Source organism: Ursus maritimus, unplaced genomic scaffold, assembly GCF_017311325.1.
Source record: "Ursus maritimus isolate PB19 unplaced genomic scaffold, ASM1731132v1 scaffold_29, whole genome shotgun sequence".
Classification (NCBI taxonomy): domain Eukaryota; kingdom Metazoa; phylum Chordata; class Mammalia; order Carnivora; family Ursidae; genus Ursus; species Ursus maritimus.
In genome coordinates, this window is record NW_024425452.1 from 23,655,594 (window position 1) to 23,675,384 (window position 19,791).

General features: G+C 42.7%; 1 protein-coding gene across 1 annotated transcript in view; it reads right to left on the reverse strand.

Annotated features, from left to right (window-relative positions):
- Positions 1–19,791, reverse strand: part of B3GAT2 (beta-1,3-glucuronyltransferase 2) — a 75,633-nt gene that overhangs the window by 17,717 nt on the left and 38,125 nt on the right. The window contains exon 2 of the mRNA XM_040643611.1: positions 5,631–5,775. Coding sequence (XP_040499545.1) covers positions 5,631–5,775 — 145 coding nt within the window. The remainder of the gene's footprint in view (positions 1–5,630; positions 5,776–19,791) is intronic.

Genomic DNA, 19,791 nt, shown 5'->3' on the forward strand with positions numbered 1-19,791 from the left:
GGGCAATAGACAGCTTTTCCCCTCACACTCCACCACCATCCCTGTGGTGCTCTAAGTTCTCAGGACAGAATCACCATGCCCCTGCAGCTGTGACTCTGTCCCAGGGAGCCCACACACCACTGCAGTGACAGTCACACTGCACCAGCCTAAGCACAAGGTCCCAAGTCGGTCCCCAGACCCTGCACTGGAAGGCACCAATATGACACACTGTCTCTACTGGGAACACTAATTTTATCTTTCTTATACAAAATAGTCACATATTGAAAACAACACATTTAATTTACAAATGGTCTCAAAGTGGCAAGGTTATTACCTTCCTTAAAAAAAAAAAAAGATCTGAGAGAGAGAACATGAGTGAGTGCAAGTGGCGGGAGGGGCAGAGGCAGGGGGAGAGAATCCCAAGCAGACTCCCCACTGAGCAGGAAGCCCAGACGCAGGGTTCAATCCCATGACCCTGAGATCATGACCCAAGTCGAAACCAAGATTCGGACGCTCAACCAAATGGGCTGCCCAGGGGCCCCACACCTCTCTTTCGTGCAGTATTTGTATTCACAAAGCAAAGGAAAACATTGCCAATTCTGGCTATGTTCATTTGGCTTTGATGATCTGAACCGGGCTGTTTACTACATTATCTACCAAGAAAGGGTTTGCCAAGTAAATTAATCCAGACAAAATTCCTTGTCGACAAATATCAAGACAAAGAAGGCCCTGTGTGACCGCTATTTCTCGAGAGCCCAAACTCCACAACCCTCCATAAGGACAGCACACCCACAGTGAATCCAGAGCCCGGAAACTTGTCGAGGAATGGGATTTTCTTTTTTCCCCAATATGAAGATTCTTATTTTTGTTATTATTTGCCTATTTTTAGACAACTGGTATTCTGGTTAACAGAATGTTCTAATTACCTGGAATCACCATATACTTCTGCACTTAAGTTACAACTCAAAGTATAATTCAACATATTAACAATAATTAAAACCAAAATTAAATTTAACATATCCACTATTACCATACCACACAATATTGTTTAAAAGACCAAAAATTCTGCTAATTTATGGGCAGAATCTGAAATGGCTTGTTAAAATTTCATAAATAGGTAATATCTCTTTAAAGGCCTTCTGTCACCTCCGACCCCCTGCACCCAGGCGGCCACGCCACCATTTATGCCTCACCTGCCACCATGTGGTTCTCAAATCACACTTGCAATCCCGTCAGTCCCCAACTCAAAAATGTCACAAATCCTCCAATATCTACAGAAATGAAGACAAATTTCTATTTCAGCCATCAATCCTTACAGGCTGACCCGAGCTTGCCTCTCCCCCAAGAGCTGCATAGACCCTGGGGTCTGCTGTTCCCTAAACTCGCCCTGACCTGGGCCTGCAGGTAAGGCACCTCTCAAGTGCTACCTCTTCCACAATGCTTTTCCCAAACTGCCCTCAAGAGCAGTTCTCTTCTATTAAATCGTAAACCCAAAACATTCCGTTCATACCTCATTTTCTATCTCATGGGACAGTAAGTTACATATTTATCACAGTTATTCGCTCGCTGCTAGATACACAACCACTTGGGGGCAGGGGCTGTGTGTTCCCTACAAAGTCCGTGCAGCCCCACAGTCAGTAAGTGTTTGCGGACTTCAGCCCACGGTGCTCCTCCCGCATTACTAATATTCAGCAGACGGCCAGCCTCCAACAACCAGCCCCTCCACCTTCCCGGGTCTCGGTCTCCTTGCTTATCTCACCTCCTTATTAGGAATTAGAGGTGATTCTGCTGAGACGAACTTGTCCATCTGAGTTCCCAATCCCTCCCACCTCCCCATCTCCTCTCCTTTGGGACTTCAACACATCTCTTTTTCTCTCAAAACTTCAACTTCTCTTATTTCATTAAAAGAAAACAAAAAAGCAGTTCTCCTACCCCTTGAAATGGCTACCATCTCTCTTCCCTTCTCAATCCTGCCACGTTTCTTGAAAGAGTTGTTCCTGGCCCTCCTGCCTCTTAGTGGTGCTCGCCACCCCCAGCCCTGCACCCACCATTTCACCCTACTTCCCCAGAGGTCTCTTCTAAAGCATGGATCTGATTTTCAGTTTAAAAAGGGCCCTTTACATCTCTAGAGGCTAGAAACTACTGTATACTGGAAATGGGGATAAGCCGTAGGGATGGAGAAGCTAGGTGTCAATAGAAAAATAAAGTATAAATACAATGGCCCACGTACAACCTCAATCCTTGGAATCAAAACTTGTCAAAACTCACAGCACCTTAGAGCTGGACCTCAGAAATCATCCCACCCTTCCTCTACCTTACACGTAGCTCCTTGCAGCCCTCGCAGCTACTCGCTCCCGGGACATCCTCTGTAATCACTGTCCTGCCCAAATGGAACCTCCCCAATCCTTTCATGGACTTTATTTTTAAGTTACAGCAATGTTTCCTCACCTGAGAGCAAAAACAGCACCTGCCAAGACCAACACGGCAAAATAAAGACGGACACAGAGTCAAACTCCCTGAATGACATGAAACGTTACAGTTTCAGGGTCGGACACTCAAATCAGCTTCGAGTGATGGGCTAGGCGGTGACTTCACAGAAACCCGGGCAGGACAGACCCTGGCGGCTTCCAGGGAAGGTGCTCGCCACCCCCACAGCAAGACGCTTGTGGAAATGCGGCCTGTGGGTGAGGCAGCATGTTTCTCACTCAGCTCCTGGGAATCCAGAAGAGGCCCAGGCCCCAGGCGGTCCTCACCCCACAGACCGTTTCCTGAGCAGCGCTTCCCTGACAGTCCAGAGGCCAGCAGGACACTGGGCTTCCAGCTTCTCTCTCTCCTTCCAGACACAGAGTGGCTGTAACTTAAAAATGAAGTGAAAAGTACCATTGGTACGTGAAGGTCCACAAGGTCTTTCCCTTCCTCCCACAGAGAATTCATGAATCTTATGTGAAACGTAAACAAAGCTGTGAATTTTCAAGTTTTAGAATGAGAACTCCCTCCACATCAGAATCATTACCTGATCAACGAAATCACTCTCACTTAAAGGCTTTCAAAAATACTAATAATTTACCAAAAACTAATTTGCAAAGCAAGTTCATGTGTGAAGAAAATAATTTAGCATGGCAAAACCTGTTTTCTCAGAGACAGAAATTTTATTCCTATTTTGAAACAAGGATAATTAAGAAACAGGCAAATCATTCATATTTTATGATAGTTCTTATATTATGCTTTGAAAATATATTGAAATGCTTAGAAAAAAGCCAAACATCAGTCATGTCATAAAGCAAAGTCTACCAGGGAATTTAGCAGTAAAAAGGCATCAGATATCTTGTCACAGGCCAGGCCTAATGCATAAAACCCACGTGCCTTTCTTGAATTTTAGATATGGATCCAAACTGGGGGGAAGCAGTGCAAATATTCCATGGCTTTACTGGATACTCGATCATCTACGTAAAATTTCTCACAACAAAATCCAGGAAGACGTATCCAAGTTGTCCTCGCCTCGAAGCTACCTTGCAGGGCTGTAGGCAGAGATCCTACGTGCAAGGAGACACACCGGCAGATCTTGTGGGGAAGCAAGGCTCTGGGAAAGGTACGGACCAGACACCTAGCAGCGGGCCGCTTTAGCAGCCTCGACTCCTCACTTAGGAACCAGGGACCTGGGCTTCTCTTTGAGCTTCCCGAGGATGGAAGCCAGGAGAAGGAAGAATACATCAGAGAAGACCTCAGGGGTCAGACATGCTACAGCTCATCCCACACACAGGGAAACTAAGCCCTGGGGAAGCAAAAGACTTTGCCTTCTGTTCTCAACATTTTCTGCTCAAAGTTACACTTCCTCTCAGTAAGAAACCAGATTCTCAAAAGACACAGCCTTCGAATTTCAGAGTCATGAACTCCCATTTCATTGAGGAAAGGCCTTTTTGGGAATCCTCAAGACCTTCCAAGTATGGCTGACCTTCAGGTAAATGGTTTCTTTGAGAGGCCAGCTCAGCTCTGAGGCTGCAAGAACCGAAGACCAAAGGGTAAAGCTTGTGTTGGGGAGGTCAGGAAACAGAGGGGAGAGCCCCGGACAGGGTGGCCAGGGAAGGGTAAGAGCTCCAAACTGTCCTTGGGGTCAGAGACACTGACACACATTTCCACAAAACTGGCACTCGGGAAATGTCTGTTAAATGTCGGGTAAAAATATCCTAGTTTGTCCCCTCCCGTGATGCAGGGCGGCAGATCCGCCACAGTGCCGTGCACGAGAACTTCCCCCAACAACTCCTACCCCAGCATTCTTCCTACTCTTGCTCCCTTAAATTCACAGGATTGCCAGAATAGAAGTAATGAATCCAGTTCAGAACACAGCCTTCACCCCATCAGGATTCAGAGTGTAGAGACTTTGACTGCAGTTGGGAAATACACACAGAGGACTGGCCAAGCACAGGATGACAGACGACAGACAGACAGAGCTGTGTTCCAGAGTTGAAGATGGACGAAATTAGTCTTGAAGCTTCTCTGCCTCCATCTTCTGGGTTATAAATGTCAGTGATTTTTCTCGCCTCTAAGCCTCATGTTTTTATTTTTATTTTTTTTTTAATTTTTTTTTTTAAGATTTTATTTATTTATTCGACAGAGATAGAGACAGCCAGTGAGAGAGGGAACACAAGCAGGGGGAGTGGGAGAGGAAGAAGCAGGCTCATAGCGGAGGAGCCTGATGTGGGGCTCGATCCCGTAACGCCGGGATCATGCCCTGAGCCGAAGGCAGACGCTTAACCGCTGTGCCACCCAGGCGCCCCTAAGCCTCACATTTTAAACTGCATCCTTCCAAAGTTACCATAGGCCTCATTTTACAGAACCCACAGAAAATCCGTTGCTTTATGACAACGTAGCATTTTGGGATTTGTGGACTACTATAGGTCTTACTCAATTCAACGGGTTGGTCAGAGAATAAAAATTAAATTTTTTAGAGGGGGGAGGGGCAGAGAGAGAGAGTCTTAAGCAGACTCCATGCCTAGCGCAGAGCCCGACGCAGGGCTCGATCTCACAACCCATGAGATCGTGACCTCAGCCAAAATCAAGAGTCGGACTCTTAACCAACTGAGCCACCCAGGTGTTCCAGAGAATATAAACTTTAAAAGACAGTTATACTCAGTTAATAAATATTTGAAAAACCAGAAATCCAATTTTATGTTTCAGCTATTAAATGTATCAATAAGTAGCAAATTTATCAATAAGCATTAAAATGATTAGTTTGTCAATTTCACATCACTGTTAAGTTTATCAATAAGCATGTGATACACTGAAACCAACTGGACTCCAACAGAGGGGCACCAGAAGGCACGGGCAGCAGCCCCTGTGAGGAGGGGCCAAGTCTGGTTCCCACCACTGACCCGACACCCAACCCAGCACGTGGCATGTAATATACGCTTGTTGAAGAGATGGCCGCATGGACAGCTGACAAAAATGGAACAGAATGACCACTTCTAATCACGCACAAAGTCCATTCCTACTTGAATTAATCAAAAAGCCTGCTTTGAAGGTTTATTATAATTTATCTGCTGAATATAATACGCTCTAGGGTCTTTCAAAGCTTCCTTCCTCCAGGACGCTGTTACAAACAGGATCACTGGAAAAATCAGGGAGGAGCAAATGTCACCATCCACACTCCTCACCTGCCATGTCGATGGCAAAAGGCCTGTCTGCTCTCCAGCCGGTGTACCAGCCAACGACTTTGCCGTTTTCCACCAACGGACGTTCATAGCGTCGCCCACCAACCAGGCCCACTGGCCAGACAGAGACTTTGCGTGTAGTTCGCATCTACAAAAAGGGGAAAGAGATGTAGTTTAAGTTTTCTTACAGAAAATAACTTGAGGGAGGAAAGAAATGTGAACCACACAGAAGAAAGGGGGTGAGTGGGGGGTGGGGGGGGCGTAGATTTTCAGAAGCTGAGGGTTCCGAACAGAACCCCTCTGCTGGCAGACTGCTGCTCGATGCGGGTCCGCTTGGCGCTGTTGGCCGCCTATCACAGCATCATCTGGCGGCTCAAGGCTTAAGAGAAATAAAGTGGGTGTCAGTATCTGAACATCACTTATTTGAAGCTAAATTGTGACTATCAAAAATATTTTCTATTTGTTTCAAAATTGAATCTTCAAACTTTGCGTCTTCGGAAGTGAGAGGGTTGACTTCCCTTTAGGAAACTTTATTGCTCAGTAACAGCAAAAATTTCACTCAGGGAAGCCACAGGAGTTGCCTTTCTATGAATTTTCTATTTATATAGACACAGAAATATTGGCTGGGGGTGTTAATAATGGCATCCAGATACAGAAAAGATCCCCGGCATTCTCCAGAGAGACAAAAAGAAAAACGTACCCTACATTCTGCCTTTCAAGGGAAACTGGGCCCATGCAGGCAGCTGGAGAAGCTGGCCCTCTTCCAGCACACACTGCGGTATCTGGTGGAGCGCTGGTTAAAAACAGGCCTGAGCTGAAAGTGATTTGCTGAATTCTTTAAGGGGAAAGACATGTTCACGAAAAAGCTTGCTGACATTAGGGCAGCACCTTAGGGGAAAAGCACCACCACCACCACCTTCTAAGACACATGTCGAACAGGACCATAAGCAGCCCACAAGACACCTTTGTGCAAACTAGAAGCTTGCCTTTTCTTGGGCACACACGTATGTGGGGGCCGTGGCTTGGCCATTAAAGTATAGGCCGATTTCAGCTCCACTCACCCTCTTAGCTGCGGGTGTCCTTGGGCGTAACCTACATAGCTACATTTGGTGGGCCTGTTGTAATGACAATTTCAACACCAAAGGTTTTTTTTCCCCGCCCAACACCAAAGCTCTTTTATTTGCTATAGAACTGGGTTATGATCCAAAAGAAAAAAGAAACTTGTGGGACTTCATGAAGATAAAAAGCTTCTGCACAGCCAAGGAAACAGTCAAAAAAAAAAAAAACCTAAGAGGCAGCCCACGGAATAGGAGAAGATATTCGCAAATGACACTACAGATAAAAGACTGGTTTCCAAGATCTACAAAGAACTTCTCAAATTCAATACACGAGAAACAATCAAATAAAAAAATGGGCAGAAGATATGAACAGACACTTTTCTAATGGAGACATACAAATGGCTAACAGACACATGAAAAAATGTTCAAAATCATTAGCCATCAGGGAAATTCAAATCAAAACCACATTGAGATACCACCTTACGCCAGTTAGAATGGCAAAAATGGACAAGGCAAGAAACAACAAATGTTGGACAGGATGTGGAGAAAGGGGATCCCTCTTACACTGTTGGTGGGAATGCAAGTTGGTACAGACACTCTGGAAAACAGTGTGGAGGTCCCTTAAAAAGTTAAAAATAGAGCTACCCTATGACCCAGGAATTGAACTACTGGGTATTTACCCCAAAGATACAGACATAGTGAAGAGAAGGGCCATATGCACCCCAATGTTCACAGCAGCATTGTCCACAATAGCTAAATCGTGGAAGGAGCTGAGATGCCCTTCAACAGATGACTGGATTAAGAAGTTGTGGTCCATATATACAATGGAATATTACTCAGCCATCAGAAAGAACGATTACACAACATTTGCAGCAACATGGACAGGACTGGAGGAGATTATGCTAAGTGAAATAAGTCAAGCAGAGAAAGACAATTATCATATGGTTTCACTCATTTATGGAACATGAGAAATAGGAAGATCAGTAGGAGAAGGAAGGGAAGAATGAAGGGGGGGTAAACAGAGGGGGAATGAACCACGAGGAACTATGGACTCTGGGAAACAAACTGAGGGCTTCAGAGGGGAGGGCGGTGGGGGAATGGGACAGGCCAGTGACGGGTATTAAGGAGGGCACATACTGCATGGTGCACTGGGTGTTATATGCAAATAATGAATCATGGAACATTGCATCAAAAACTGGGGACATACTGTATGGTGACTAACATAATAAAAAATTATTACAAAAAAAAAGAACTGGGTCATGATCAGTTAACCAATGGTTAAAATAATGATTATCAATCAAGGGGTTTTTTTTAATGAAAGAAAAATTATGTACTTGGGAAATACTTTCAAATATAATTCAAATGGAAAGTCTTATTTTTAAGATTTTATTTATTTATTTGATAGAGCACAAGCAGGTGGAGCAGGAGGGAGAGGGAGCAGCAGGCTCCCCGCTGAGCAGAAAGCCTCACCCGACGTGGGGCTCAATCCCAGGACCCTGGGATCATGACCTGAGCGGAAGGCAGATGCTTAACTGATTGAGCCACCGAGGTGCCCCTCAAATGAAAAGTCTTATCATTAAAGAGTAAAAGTAACTAGAAGCTCCCATTTGCCAGGCATTCCAATTTCACTTATTAATCTCCCACCTCACTCCAAAAAGATTTAAGGGCATGAAGCATATCAGGTAATAAAGATCTCACTGTACTGGTCTTCCACAAATCTGGAATTCTTTTTATAATCTATTACTTTCTCAGTAAATTAATCACCATTGCCTTATTCTCATACTAACTTATATGATTTTTAAAAAGTCCTACTGAGGTACAACTCATTGTAGAAAAGAGTTAATAGTTCGGAGACTACTGTCTAAGAGACTTGCTTATAGGGCTGGCCCTTGGCTGGCATCTGGGAACGTGGCTTTTCAAACAGTCCCTATGTTGATAAAGTTGTTTTGCCCGCCTGGGGGCTCTGAACACGTTTTCCTTTTGGGAATCTGAAACACTGGCAGGCAGGAGGTGCCTACGGGACCAGTCCCCCTAAAGAGCCCTGAATGTTACATAGGTTTCCCAGGGCATAAACGTCGCACACCTGTGGTGACAGTTCTGCCGGAGGGAGGATGTGCAGGTGTGATCCCTCATGGGAGGGGGAGAACGTAGGGAGTCTGCACATGGATTCCTCCACGCCCTTCTTCCTGGTGTCTTTCCCTCACTGATCTGGCTGTGTATCTTTACTGTGTCACTGTAAAAAATCTAAGCCACAAGGACAACCAAACATGCACATGTAACTACAGAGAGCGGACTATGTGTCCTAGTCAATCGCCAGACACATGGCTGGTCTCGGAGGATCCCTGAAAGAATGAAATGTAATTTTTAAAGTGTAAAGTCTGATACATTTTGATGTATGTATGTAGCCACGAAACCATCACCCCAATGATGAACATATTCTTCACCCCGAAAAGTTCTCTTGTGCTCGTTTTGAATCCATCCCTCCCATCACTCTCCGCATCCCCGATCCTCCGATCTGCTCACCCCCTAAACCACCGATCTCCTGTCCCGGAGCACTAGTTTGCATTTCACAGAACTCTGCACGAATGGAATCACACAGCAGGTACTGTTTTTTTCATTTGGTTTCTTTTACTCTGTACAACTAGGCTCCGTGTCAGCACAGTGTTCTGTCGCATGGCTGTGCCACAGGTTGTTTTCGTTTTTACCCATTTGCCTGTTGATAGACATCTGGATTGTTTCAAACTTCTGGCTATTACAGGCGAAGCTGCTGGGAACATCCGTGTACATAGGAACTTCACTTTTTTCCTTTTTTTGATAGATACCTGAGAGGAATGGCTGGATCACATGGTACGTATACATTTAACTTTTTAAGAAACTACCCAATTCTTTTTCGAAGCGCTTGCTCCCTTCTACATTCTCACTAGCAGTGCAGGAGAGTGCCAGCGACGGCCCATCCCCCACACCTCCTGCGGTCAGTGTTCAATTTTAGCCATTCCCCCAGCAGCGCCTCACTGTGCTTTCAATTGGCATTTTTCTTTCTTTCTTTCTTTTTTTTTAAAGATTTTATTTATTCATTTGACAGAGAGAGAGACAGCGAGAGAGGGAACACAGCAGGGGAGTGGGAGAGGAAGAAGCAGGCTCATAGCAGAGGAGCCTGATGTGGGGCTCGATCCCATAACGCCGGGATCACACCCTGAGCCGAAGGCAGACGCTCAATGACTACGCCACCCAGGCGCCCCTCAATTGGCATTTTTCTAATGACTAATGATGTTGACTACCTTTCATGTGCTTATATGCTATCCATAATCTCTTCTTTGGCGAAATACATGTTCAAATCTTTTGCCTGTTTTTAAAAACTTTATTTTCTATTGAGTTTTGAAAGTTATTATATATTCCACACACAAACCCCTTCTCAGATGATTTGATTTTTAAATTTTTATAATTTTAGTATGATAAATATTTTATATTTACGATTTATAAATATTTTACCTCAGTTTGTGGCTTGTCATAATGTTCGTTCTCATAATAACGTGTTTTGAAAAACAGAACTTCTAATGTTGATAAAGTCCATCTAATTCATCAATTCGTTCTTTCATGGATCATGCTTTTGACGTATCTAAAAAAAATTTTTTAAGATTTTATTTATTTATTTGACAGTGAGAGACAGCCAGCGAGAGAGGGAACACAAGCAGGGGGAGTGGGAGAGGAAGCATCAGGCTCATAGCGGAGGAGCCTGATGTGGGGCTCGATCCCAGAACGCCGGGATCACACCTTGAGCCGAAGGCAGACGCTCAACAACTGCGCCACCCAGGCGCCCCTGTATCTAAAATTTTTGCCTAACTCGGGACGTGTGGGTGGCTCAGGGGGTTAAGCGTCTGACTCTTGGTTTCAGCTCAGGTCTTGATCTCAGGGTCTCGGGCTCACGCCCCCCCAGGCTCTGCATGCAGCATGAAGTCTGCTAGAGATTCTCTCCCTCTCCCCCTGCTCCTCTCCCTGCAAGTGCTCTCCTTCTCTCTCTCCCTAAAATAAAAGCTTTAAAAAAATAAAATAACTTTTTTGCCTAACTTAAAATCACAAGAGTTTTCGCCTCCTCTCTACAAGTATTATAGTTGTAGGTTTTAAGTTTATGATCTATTTAGGTTATGATCTATTTCGAATTCATTTAGGAGTACCGTATGAGAGACTGCGCCACGCAAGCACTCCTGAAGTTATTTTCTTTCTCCTCTTTGCATATGGATATCCAATTGTTCCAACCACAATATGCAAATGGATACGCGACCGTCCCAGAACAACTGAACTGTCTTCGCACCTTTGTCGAAAATAAGTTGCCATAGTCGGGTGAGTTTATTTAGGGACAGTCTTCTCTGATCGACTGGTCCAGGTGGTGGTCTTGATGCTAACACACTCTCCTGATTTACTGGCATTATAATAACTCTGGCAATCGGGCAATGTTAGTCCTTTCTGCTCTTCCTCATCAAAGTTGTTTTGACTGTTCTAATTCCTTTTCTTTTTCATATGAGTTTCAGATGCACCTTGTCCATTTTAGCAAATTTTTACTGAGATTGCATTAAATCTATATATCAATTTGGTGAGAACTGACAGCTTAACAAAATCGGGTCTTCTAACCCAGGAATATGGCGCAGCTCTTCATTTACTTAGATTTATTTTTAATTTTCCTCAGCAATGTTTTCGTGATTTAATTCTTGAATCAATACTAACATTTAATGTTTTGTGTCCTAGGTCTTCTCCATAGGTGGGGAAAAAAAACCCAGAAAGTTTATTAAATTTCCACAGAAATATAGCCCTCTCCCCAACTCACTCCACCTTCAAATTCCTGTGCCTCACACACTGCAGAAAGTGTAAACCTTTCTGTTTATTTTATGTATCAAACATGCCAAACATATGAAAAAACTAAAATCTAAACATATGTGTTTTTCCTAAATTGACACAATTGCCTTATATTTATCTAGAAGGCGCTAAAAATAGTACTCTGTTCTTTTTTGGTATTTCCTTAAAACGTGTATGATTTTTCAGCTCCTAAACTGCTTCTGCCCAGAGCACTAAATTTTCAGATCTGCTAAACAGACGCGACCTCGGCCTTGTGTGTCCTCCTGAAAATGCGAAGGTTGTGCCCTGCATGCATCAGGTACCAGAAACATTCTTGATAGGCCCCGGTGGGAACTGCAATGTGGACCACGTGTACCTGTGCCGGGCAAGGGATGAGCTCACAATCAAAAGAGGAGGACAGACAATAAACCAACAGAAGTTAAAAATGTTTTTAAAATAGGATCGGAGAAATCACCATTAAAGAGAATAATACACCATAACTGTGAGACCAGTAGCATAAGGGAATTAAATATGGCCAAGCACATTTTGTGGCAGGCTTGTCCCTTAAGCAGGGCCCTGAAACACATGTAGGATTTGGCCCGCAGACTTCAGAACAGCCTCAGGTTCTAGGTAATGAGATGAATCCAAGCAGCAAAACTTCACACTTCTGCGCCAGTTTGCTAGAAAATGCAGGTTTGGCTTAACACATTCCAAATTCCTGAGAGCGGCTCAGAGCTAACACTTACTTGTGTCTGATTTTTTCAGAGAATTGGGTGTTCAAAGGTGAGGGAGTGACTATTTCAGCACAGGTGATATGGCAGGATTATGTTTCCGAGTATGCTAAATTAAAAAAAAAAAAGTTTGTCATTTCAGTAGTTTCATACTTTGGAAAGATCTAGATGCCCTTGCCATGTGTGCACTGCTCAGAGCGTCAATGTGGAATGCTTCCTCAGAGTTAGACATGCGGCCCCCCGGTACACCACCACTATACTACATAGAATGTGCCAGACATTTCAAAGGAAAATAGCACAGCTATTTACAGAACTTCTTCATTTCACCCCTGGGAGCTATCCTTTGTTCTGTGTCCTTTTCACTCAATCTATGCTCTTTAAGGATTCCTTGGCAGCCACCTTCTTTTCTGAGAAGGGAGAGAAAGATAACAATGACTGTTACTATTAAAAGTAAAAGCACTTTCATATAACTGGAATATTCTCAGTATTTAAAAGTTTTGTTGCTTTCTTAACACAAAATAGTCGTCACGTAACAGGCACAACTTCAAGTGTCTGGTGTGAGCCCAATCTAACACAGAGGATTAGATATGGAGATAGAGAGGAAGCAATTCACATATTTCTAAGAGTTAAAGTATCACTGATTGGTCCCCAAAGCATTCTCTTCCTATTTATTCAATGTCTATTCTCCCACCACGACCTCAGTTAAATAGACAGGCTTGAAGAGCGGTATTAACCAGCCCAAATCGTGGGCAGAGTCATTTCCATAGACCCCACGCTACAAGGGACAAAAAAGATACATCTGGTACATCTCCACATGCCTCCTACATGCCATTTAAACTATCCCAGGGCAGGGGTGCTGGCGGGCTCAGTTGGTTAAGCATCTGAGTCTTGATCTCAGCTCAGAGCTTGAACTCAGGGTTGTAAGTTCAAGCCCTGCGACGGACTCCACTCTCCAATGCTGTGCAGACTCCTTTAAAAACAAACCAAAACCAAAAAAACCAAAAGCCTATGTCAGGGCAGGTGGTGTTGTTTATCGTCATCCTCTCCAGGAAAGGAGGGAGGCAGGTAACCACTTGCCACGCCTGTGTCCGGCGACCCTTACCAACAATCAGCTCCCGGAGCCGACTATTTTTTCTGCAGCTTTACATCATTTCGGTCTCGCCGTGGGGGGACAGCTAAGAGCCAGCTCCAGGGCCTGGAGTACTTCAGATCACACACAGGTGATCGTCAGAATGCCCTTAGAGTAAAGCGGAACAAGTTGAGCAAATGCCTCTAGATCCCTTGAAGACATACCATTAAGGGGCAGTCTCGTCTCATTTTTTCCAAAGGGAAATGAATACTGTTCTTGATCTTCTGAAATTTAAAATGCTATAGGGAACCTCAAGGAGAATTACAGTAAAGAATGACACTCTGTATCCTTCTTTAACATTTCAGTGGGAAAGAAAAACACGCTAAATCCAACAGCATCCAGGAAACTGAAGACACGAAGGAAAGAACAGGACAAATATAGGGAAGGAATACAGAAATGATAACCTGGAGCTGAGCGTCCCTCTCCCATCTCACTGTCCATAAACATCTGGTATTTCCAACACAGAAGCTACATAACATCATCCAACATACCCATAAAATTCCTTGGGAACAAGTTTGAAAACTAAGGTCATATCTGCACTTTCTCTTTCTTGCATCTGCTCCCTAACATTTTAGCTTCCATTTCCTTCAACTAATGGACACTTGGCTCAATGCTATTCATTCCGGTGTCCTTCAAAAATCTTTATATCGCCTTAGATCTTTTTTTTTTGCCTGATTTCCATATACCCCAATTTCCACAACATGAACTTTTGAGGTGCATAAAGTATCTAAAAATTCTAGAAAGCAGAAATGTTCCTAATGTTATATTCTAAACCCATCTCCTATGTCATTGGGTAGAAGATCAAGTTTAACATTTCCTCCATACCTGTTTTTCACTAAACATCTATCACACAATGTGTGTCCGGTGCTGTGTGAGGCCCTGAGCAAGGCTGACAAGGTTCTCGTCTACCAAGCCAACATTCCAGGAGAGAAAAAGCAATGACATATCGAATTGCAAAATTAGTTACTTAATTTCTATGCTGATAAGGGCTGTAAGGGAAGGAGACAGTGGAACAGGAGCATGTTATAGAGGCTGGGACGTGATCTGCGATCTGCTGAAGCTTCCGTGAGGACATCAGCATGAGCTAAGCCTAAAGCCTGAAGCATGAACCACTGTGGACAAGAAGACCAAAAATATTCCAGGAAGAAAGGAACTCAGGTACATGGGCCCCTAAGAGGAACACTCCCCTGCATTTCTTTAAAAAAAAAAAAAAATCTATTATTGTGGATGCTGGATGTTATGAGTCAAGTGTCTCACTGTTGGAGATAAGCAGAAGAGAAGGCTAGAACGATCCATGTGGTTACAGATTAGAGGTGGAGACATAAATATGAACCCACGTTTAGCTGAACCCTGAGATGGTTATACAAATCGAGATCCACGTGGGATAGTATCACACATACATCTCCTTGCTCTATCAGCCGACAGGACCCAGAAATAATGGACTCCAGTAGCAATGAGCCCACTCGGTGCCCAGATCTTGGTTTCTAATACCATACTCTAGTAAAAGGAACCAGAGCCACTTGCAGAAGTAGCTGATTCTAGGTCCGGGGCAGAAAATATACAAGACATATCCCAAGGTATCTTTACAGCCAGAGAGTAAGGAAGTGCTCAAAAACAAAAGCAAATAAAAAGCTGCACATTGATGAGAGCATATAAAAGACACACAGGAATCAACTGAAAGAGCTCCAGTTGGCCTAAGCTGGTACAATGTGAGCAACAAATTAAGGAGTATTAGATTATACCCTAAAGCATAAAGTAAATACTAAATACTAATATAACCTGAAACACATAAATGATTGGATAAATAAGTAAATGGGCAATAGACAAATCTCCTGTTCAGAAACATTCCAAAAAATTTGTATAGATAACCCCCCAACGAGGAGGTGGAACACACTCCTTAGGCAGGAGTTGCACACAGTAACTTCCTTCCAAAAGAACAGCCTGGAAGGAAGTTTGGAGTGGGGGAAGGTGCTTTACAGTAAAGAGCTCTGAGGAGACCTACCTCAGCTGAATGATGAAGGTCAACATCAACACCGATGAGTCATGTCGATAGTCCATATCCTTCTTATGATATACTGAGAAAGGCTATCTCCGTGATCTTTCCTAATACCATTCCTCAATACAAGGAACTGGGGTCCCTTGGAGAAATGGCTGATTTTGAGAGTGGGGCAGAACATACACAAGGTAGGCCTCAAGCATAAAGCACCAGAAAGTAAGGAAGTGTTAAAAAACAAACAAAAACCTCAAGCAAGGCCTCATTGACGGAGGTTTGTCAAAAGGACACAGCCAACCAAGAGAGCACCCAAGGGCCAGAAGCAGAGCCACCTGAGTCACAAAGTCATGCTGATTCTCTGTACCCCAGACATGATGTTATGAACATAGCACTTACCACTGTGGTCTTCTTCCTGAAAACCCACAACCCCACAATCTACTCATGAAAAAGAACATCAGACCAATTCCAATAGAGGGGCACGTTAGAATACGCTAACCCGCACACCTCAAACCGTCAAGATCGTCAGCAACAAGGAAACCCTGAGAAACTGTCACAGCCAAGAAGAACCTGAAAAACATGACAACTCACTGTCTTGTGGTATCTAAGATGGGATCCTGAAACAGAAAAAGGCCATTAGGTACAAACCAAGAACATCTGAATAAAGAATATAGTTTAGTTAATACTGGTTTGTTAATTGTAATACAGGTACTATACTAATGTAAAATGTTAATAAAAGAGGAAACTGGGTGTGGAATATAGGGAACTTTCTAGTATCTCCTCAGTTTTCCTGTAAATCAAAAACTGTTGTTGTTTGGAGAGAGGGAAGGTGGGACAGTAAGAGATGGGGGAAGAGCCTGTGCTCACCACCTGCCAGGGACAAACCAAGGCAACGCCATATACTGCAGCTCACTCCAAAAATGACCTGAAGTCTGGGGAACAGACCCTCCACAGCTAAAGTCATAAGGAGAAGTGCACATCGAATAGGATAGGGGGCAGAGAGGCAGCTGGGAGCCAAACCCCCAGCATGGCTACCCACGGGCAGGAGGGACATCGCAAGCATGAGCAGCAAAGGGACCGAGCCCCACGCCAGGAATGCCCAGCCCTGAGGACCTGCACTGGGAAGATCAGTCACCGTAATGTCTGGCTTTAAAAGTCAGTGGGACTGAACTCCCAGAGAGCCAGAGGGGCTACAGGAAACCCAGTCTCTGTTTTAAAGAGCTAGCACACTCTATCACTCTGAACGAGACCCAGCACAGAAGCAGCAGTTTGAAAAGCACCTGGGTTACAAATAAGATTTACTGACTAATTTTTAGTACCTGTGCCACAGAGGCAGGGATCTGCGGGAACTTTCTCCAGGAACAGAAGTGCTGGTGGGCACCAGTTTTTTTGCTCTCTTTCAGCCCACATATCCAGTTGCACATGTAACATTATACAGGATTGACCACACGCTAGACCACAAAATAAGTCTCAATAAATTTAAGATTAAAATTATATTGTTCATCTTTTCCAACCAGAAATCAATTACAATAAAAGAACTAGAACACAAATGTGGCACTAAACAGCATGATACTAAACAACCAAGGGGTCAACAAAGAAGTCATAGAGAAAAACAAAAAGATATCTGGGACAAATGGACATGGAAACACATTGGTTCAAAATCTTTGGAACACAGCAAAAGCAGTTTTAAGAGAAAATTTACAGCAATGTAGGTCTGTCTTAAGAAACAAACAAAATCTCAAACAATCTAAACTTACAACTAAAGGAGCTAAAAAAAGAACAAACAAAGCCCAAGGTTGGTAGTAGGAAAAAATAACAAAGATCAGAGGAGGAATAAATGAAACAGAGACCAAAACAAAACACAACCAGAAATGATCAATGAAACTTAAGAGCTAGTTCTTTGAAAACATGAAACTGATAAGCCTTTAGCTAGACTCAGGGAAAAAAAATACTCAAATGAAATCAGAAATGAAAGAAAAGAAACACATTCAAAATACACCAAAGAAATACAAGGAATTATAAGACTACTACAAAAAAATTATATGCCAGCAAATTAAACAACCTAGAAGAAATGGATAAATTTCTAGACACACACCATCTTCCATCCAGAATCAGAAACAAACAGAAAATCTGAACAGACCAATTATACTAGTAACAAAATTGAATCAATAATCAAAAAAACTCCCAACAAACAAAAGTCCAAGACCAGATGGCTTCACAAGTGAATGCTAGACAACTTTGAAGACAACTTAATAACTATCCTTCTCAAACTGTTCCAGAAAATAGGAGAGGAGGGAATGCTTCCAAATTCATTCTATGAGATCAGCATTACCCTGATACCAAAACCAGAAAATGACACTACAAAAAAAGAAAATTACAGACCAGCGTCTCTGATAAACATAGAAGCAAAAGTTGTCAACAAAATATTAGCAAACCAAATTTAAAAACACACTGAAAGTGTCATACACCACAATCAAGTGGGATTTACTCCAGGATGCAAGGACGGTTCGATATACGCAAACTGATAAACGCACATTAACAAAATGAAGAATAAAAATCACGCAGATGCAGAAAAACCAACAAAACTCAACATCTCTTCATGACAAAAACTCTCAACAAGATGGGTATAGAAGAAACACACCTCAACATAACAAAGACCATATGTTACAAACGCACAGTCTACATCAAACTCGAGGGTGAAAAGGTGAAAGGTTTCCTCCAAGATTAGGAACAAGACAAGCATTCCCATTCTCACCACTTTTATTCAATACAGTACAAGTCCTAACCACAGCAATCAGATGAAATAAAAAGCATCCGAATTGGTAAGGAAAAAGTAAAACCATCACTATTTGTGGATAAAATGATATATATAGAAAACTATAAGACTCCATTAAAAAAAAACTGTTACAAGAAATGAATTCAGTAGATTTGAAGGATAAAAAAGTTATCAATAGATGGAAATCTGTTGCATGTCTATACACTAATAACTAGCAGAAAAGAAATTAAGAAAACAATACCATCCACAATCGCATCAAAAAGAATAAAATACCAGGGTGCCAGGATGGATCAGTTGGTTGAACGTCTGCCTTCAGCTCAGGTCATGATCTCAGAGTCCTGGGATGGAGCCCCACACATCAGGCTCCCTGCTCAGCAGGGAGTCTGCTTCTCCCTCTCCCTCTGCCCCCACACCCCTGCTTGTGCTAATAAAATCTTTTTTAAAAAAAGAATAAAATATCTAGGAATAAACTAAAGAGGTTCAAGACCTGTACTCTGAAAACTAGGATATTGTTGAAATAGAAGATGACACAAACAAATGGAAAGATACACCATGTTCATGGACTGGAAGAATTGTTAAAATGTCCATACTACCCAAAGCAATCTACTGATTCAATGCAATCACCATTAAAATGCCAATGGTATTTTCTCACAGAACTAGAAAAGATATCCTAAAATTTGTATGGAACCACAGAAGATAGCCAAATTGCCAAAGCAATCTTAAGAAAGAAGAACAAAGTTGGAGGTATCACAATCCCAGATTTTAAACTATCCTACAAAAGTGTAGTAATCAAAAAACAGACACACAGATCAATGGACTAGAATCAACAGCCCAGAAATAAACCCACACTTATATGATCAATTAATCCAAGACAAAGGAATCAAGAACATACAATGAGGAAAAGACAGGCTCTTCAATAAATGTTGTGATAACTGGACAGCTACATGCAAAGAATAAAACTAGACTACTTTCTTATATCATACATAAAAACAGTCAACATGGATTAAAGACCTAAATGTGAGACTTGAAACCATAAAGCCGCTAAAAGTAAATATAGGCAGTAATCTAGTGGACATCACCCTTATAACATTTTTCTGGATATGTCTGCCCAGGTGAGGGAATCAAAAACAAAAATAAACGAAGGGGATTACATCAAAAAGTCTTTTGTACAGCAAAAGAAACCATGGACAAAATGAAAAGGCAAACTAGTAAATGGGAGAAGATATTTGCAAATGATATATCCAATAGGTGGTTAATATCCAAAATATATAAAGTTGTCCTACAACTCAACAGCAAAAATAAACCAAACAATCTGATCTAAAAATGGGCAGAGGACCTGAAGAGACATTTTTCTAAAGATGACATACAGATGGCCAACAGACACATGAAAATATGCTCACCGCTAATCATCAGGGAAATGCGAATCAAAACCAGAGTGAGGTATCACCTCACCCTCATCAGAATGGCTAGTATCAAAAAGACAAGAAATAACAAGTGTTGGTGAGGATGTGAAGAAAAGGGAACCCTTGTGCACCGCTGGTGGGAATTCAAGTTGGCGCAGCCACTGTGGAAAACAATATGGAGGTTCCTCAAAAAACTAAAAATAGAGGTTCCTCAAAAAACCATACAATTTCCAGTAATTTCACGTCTATA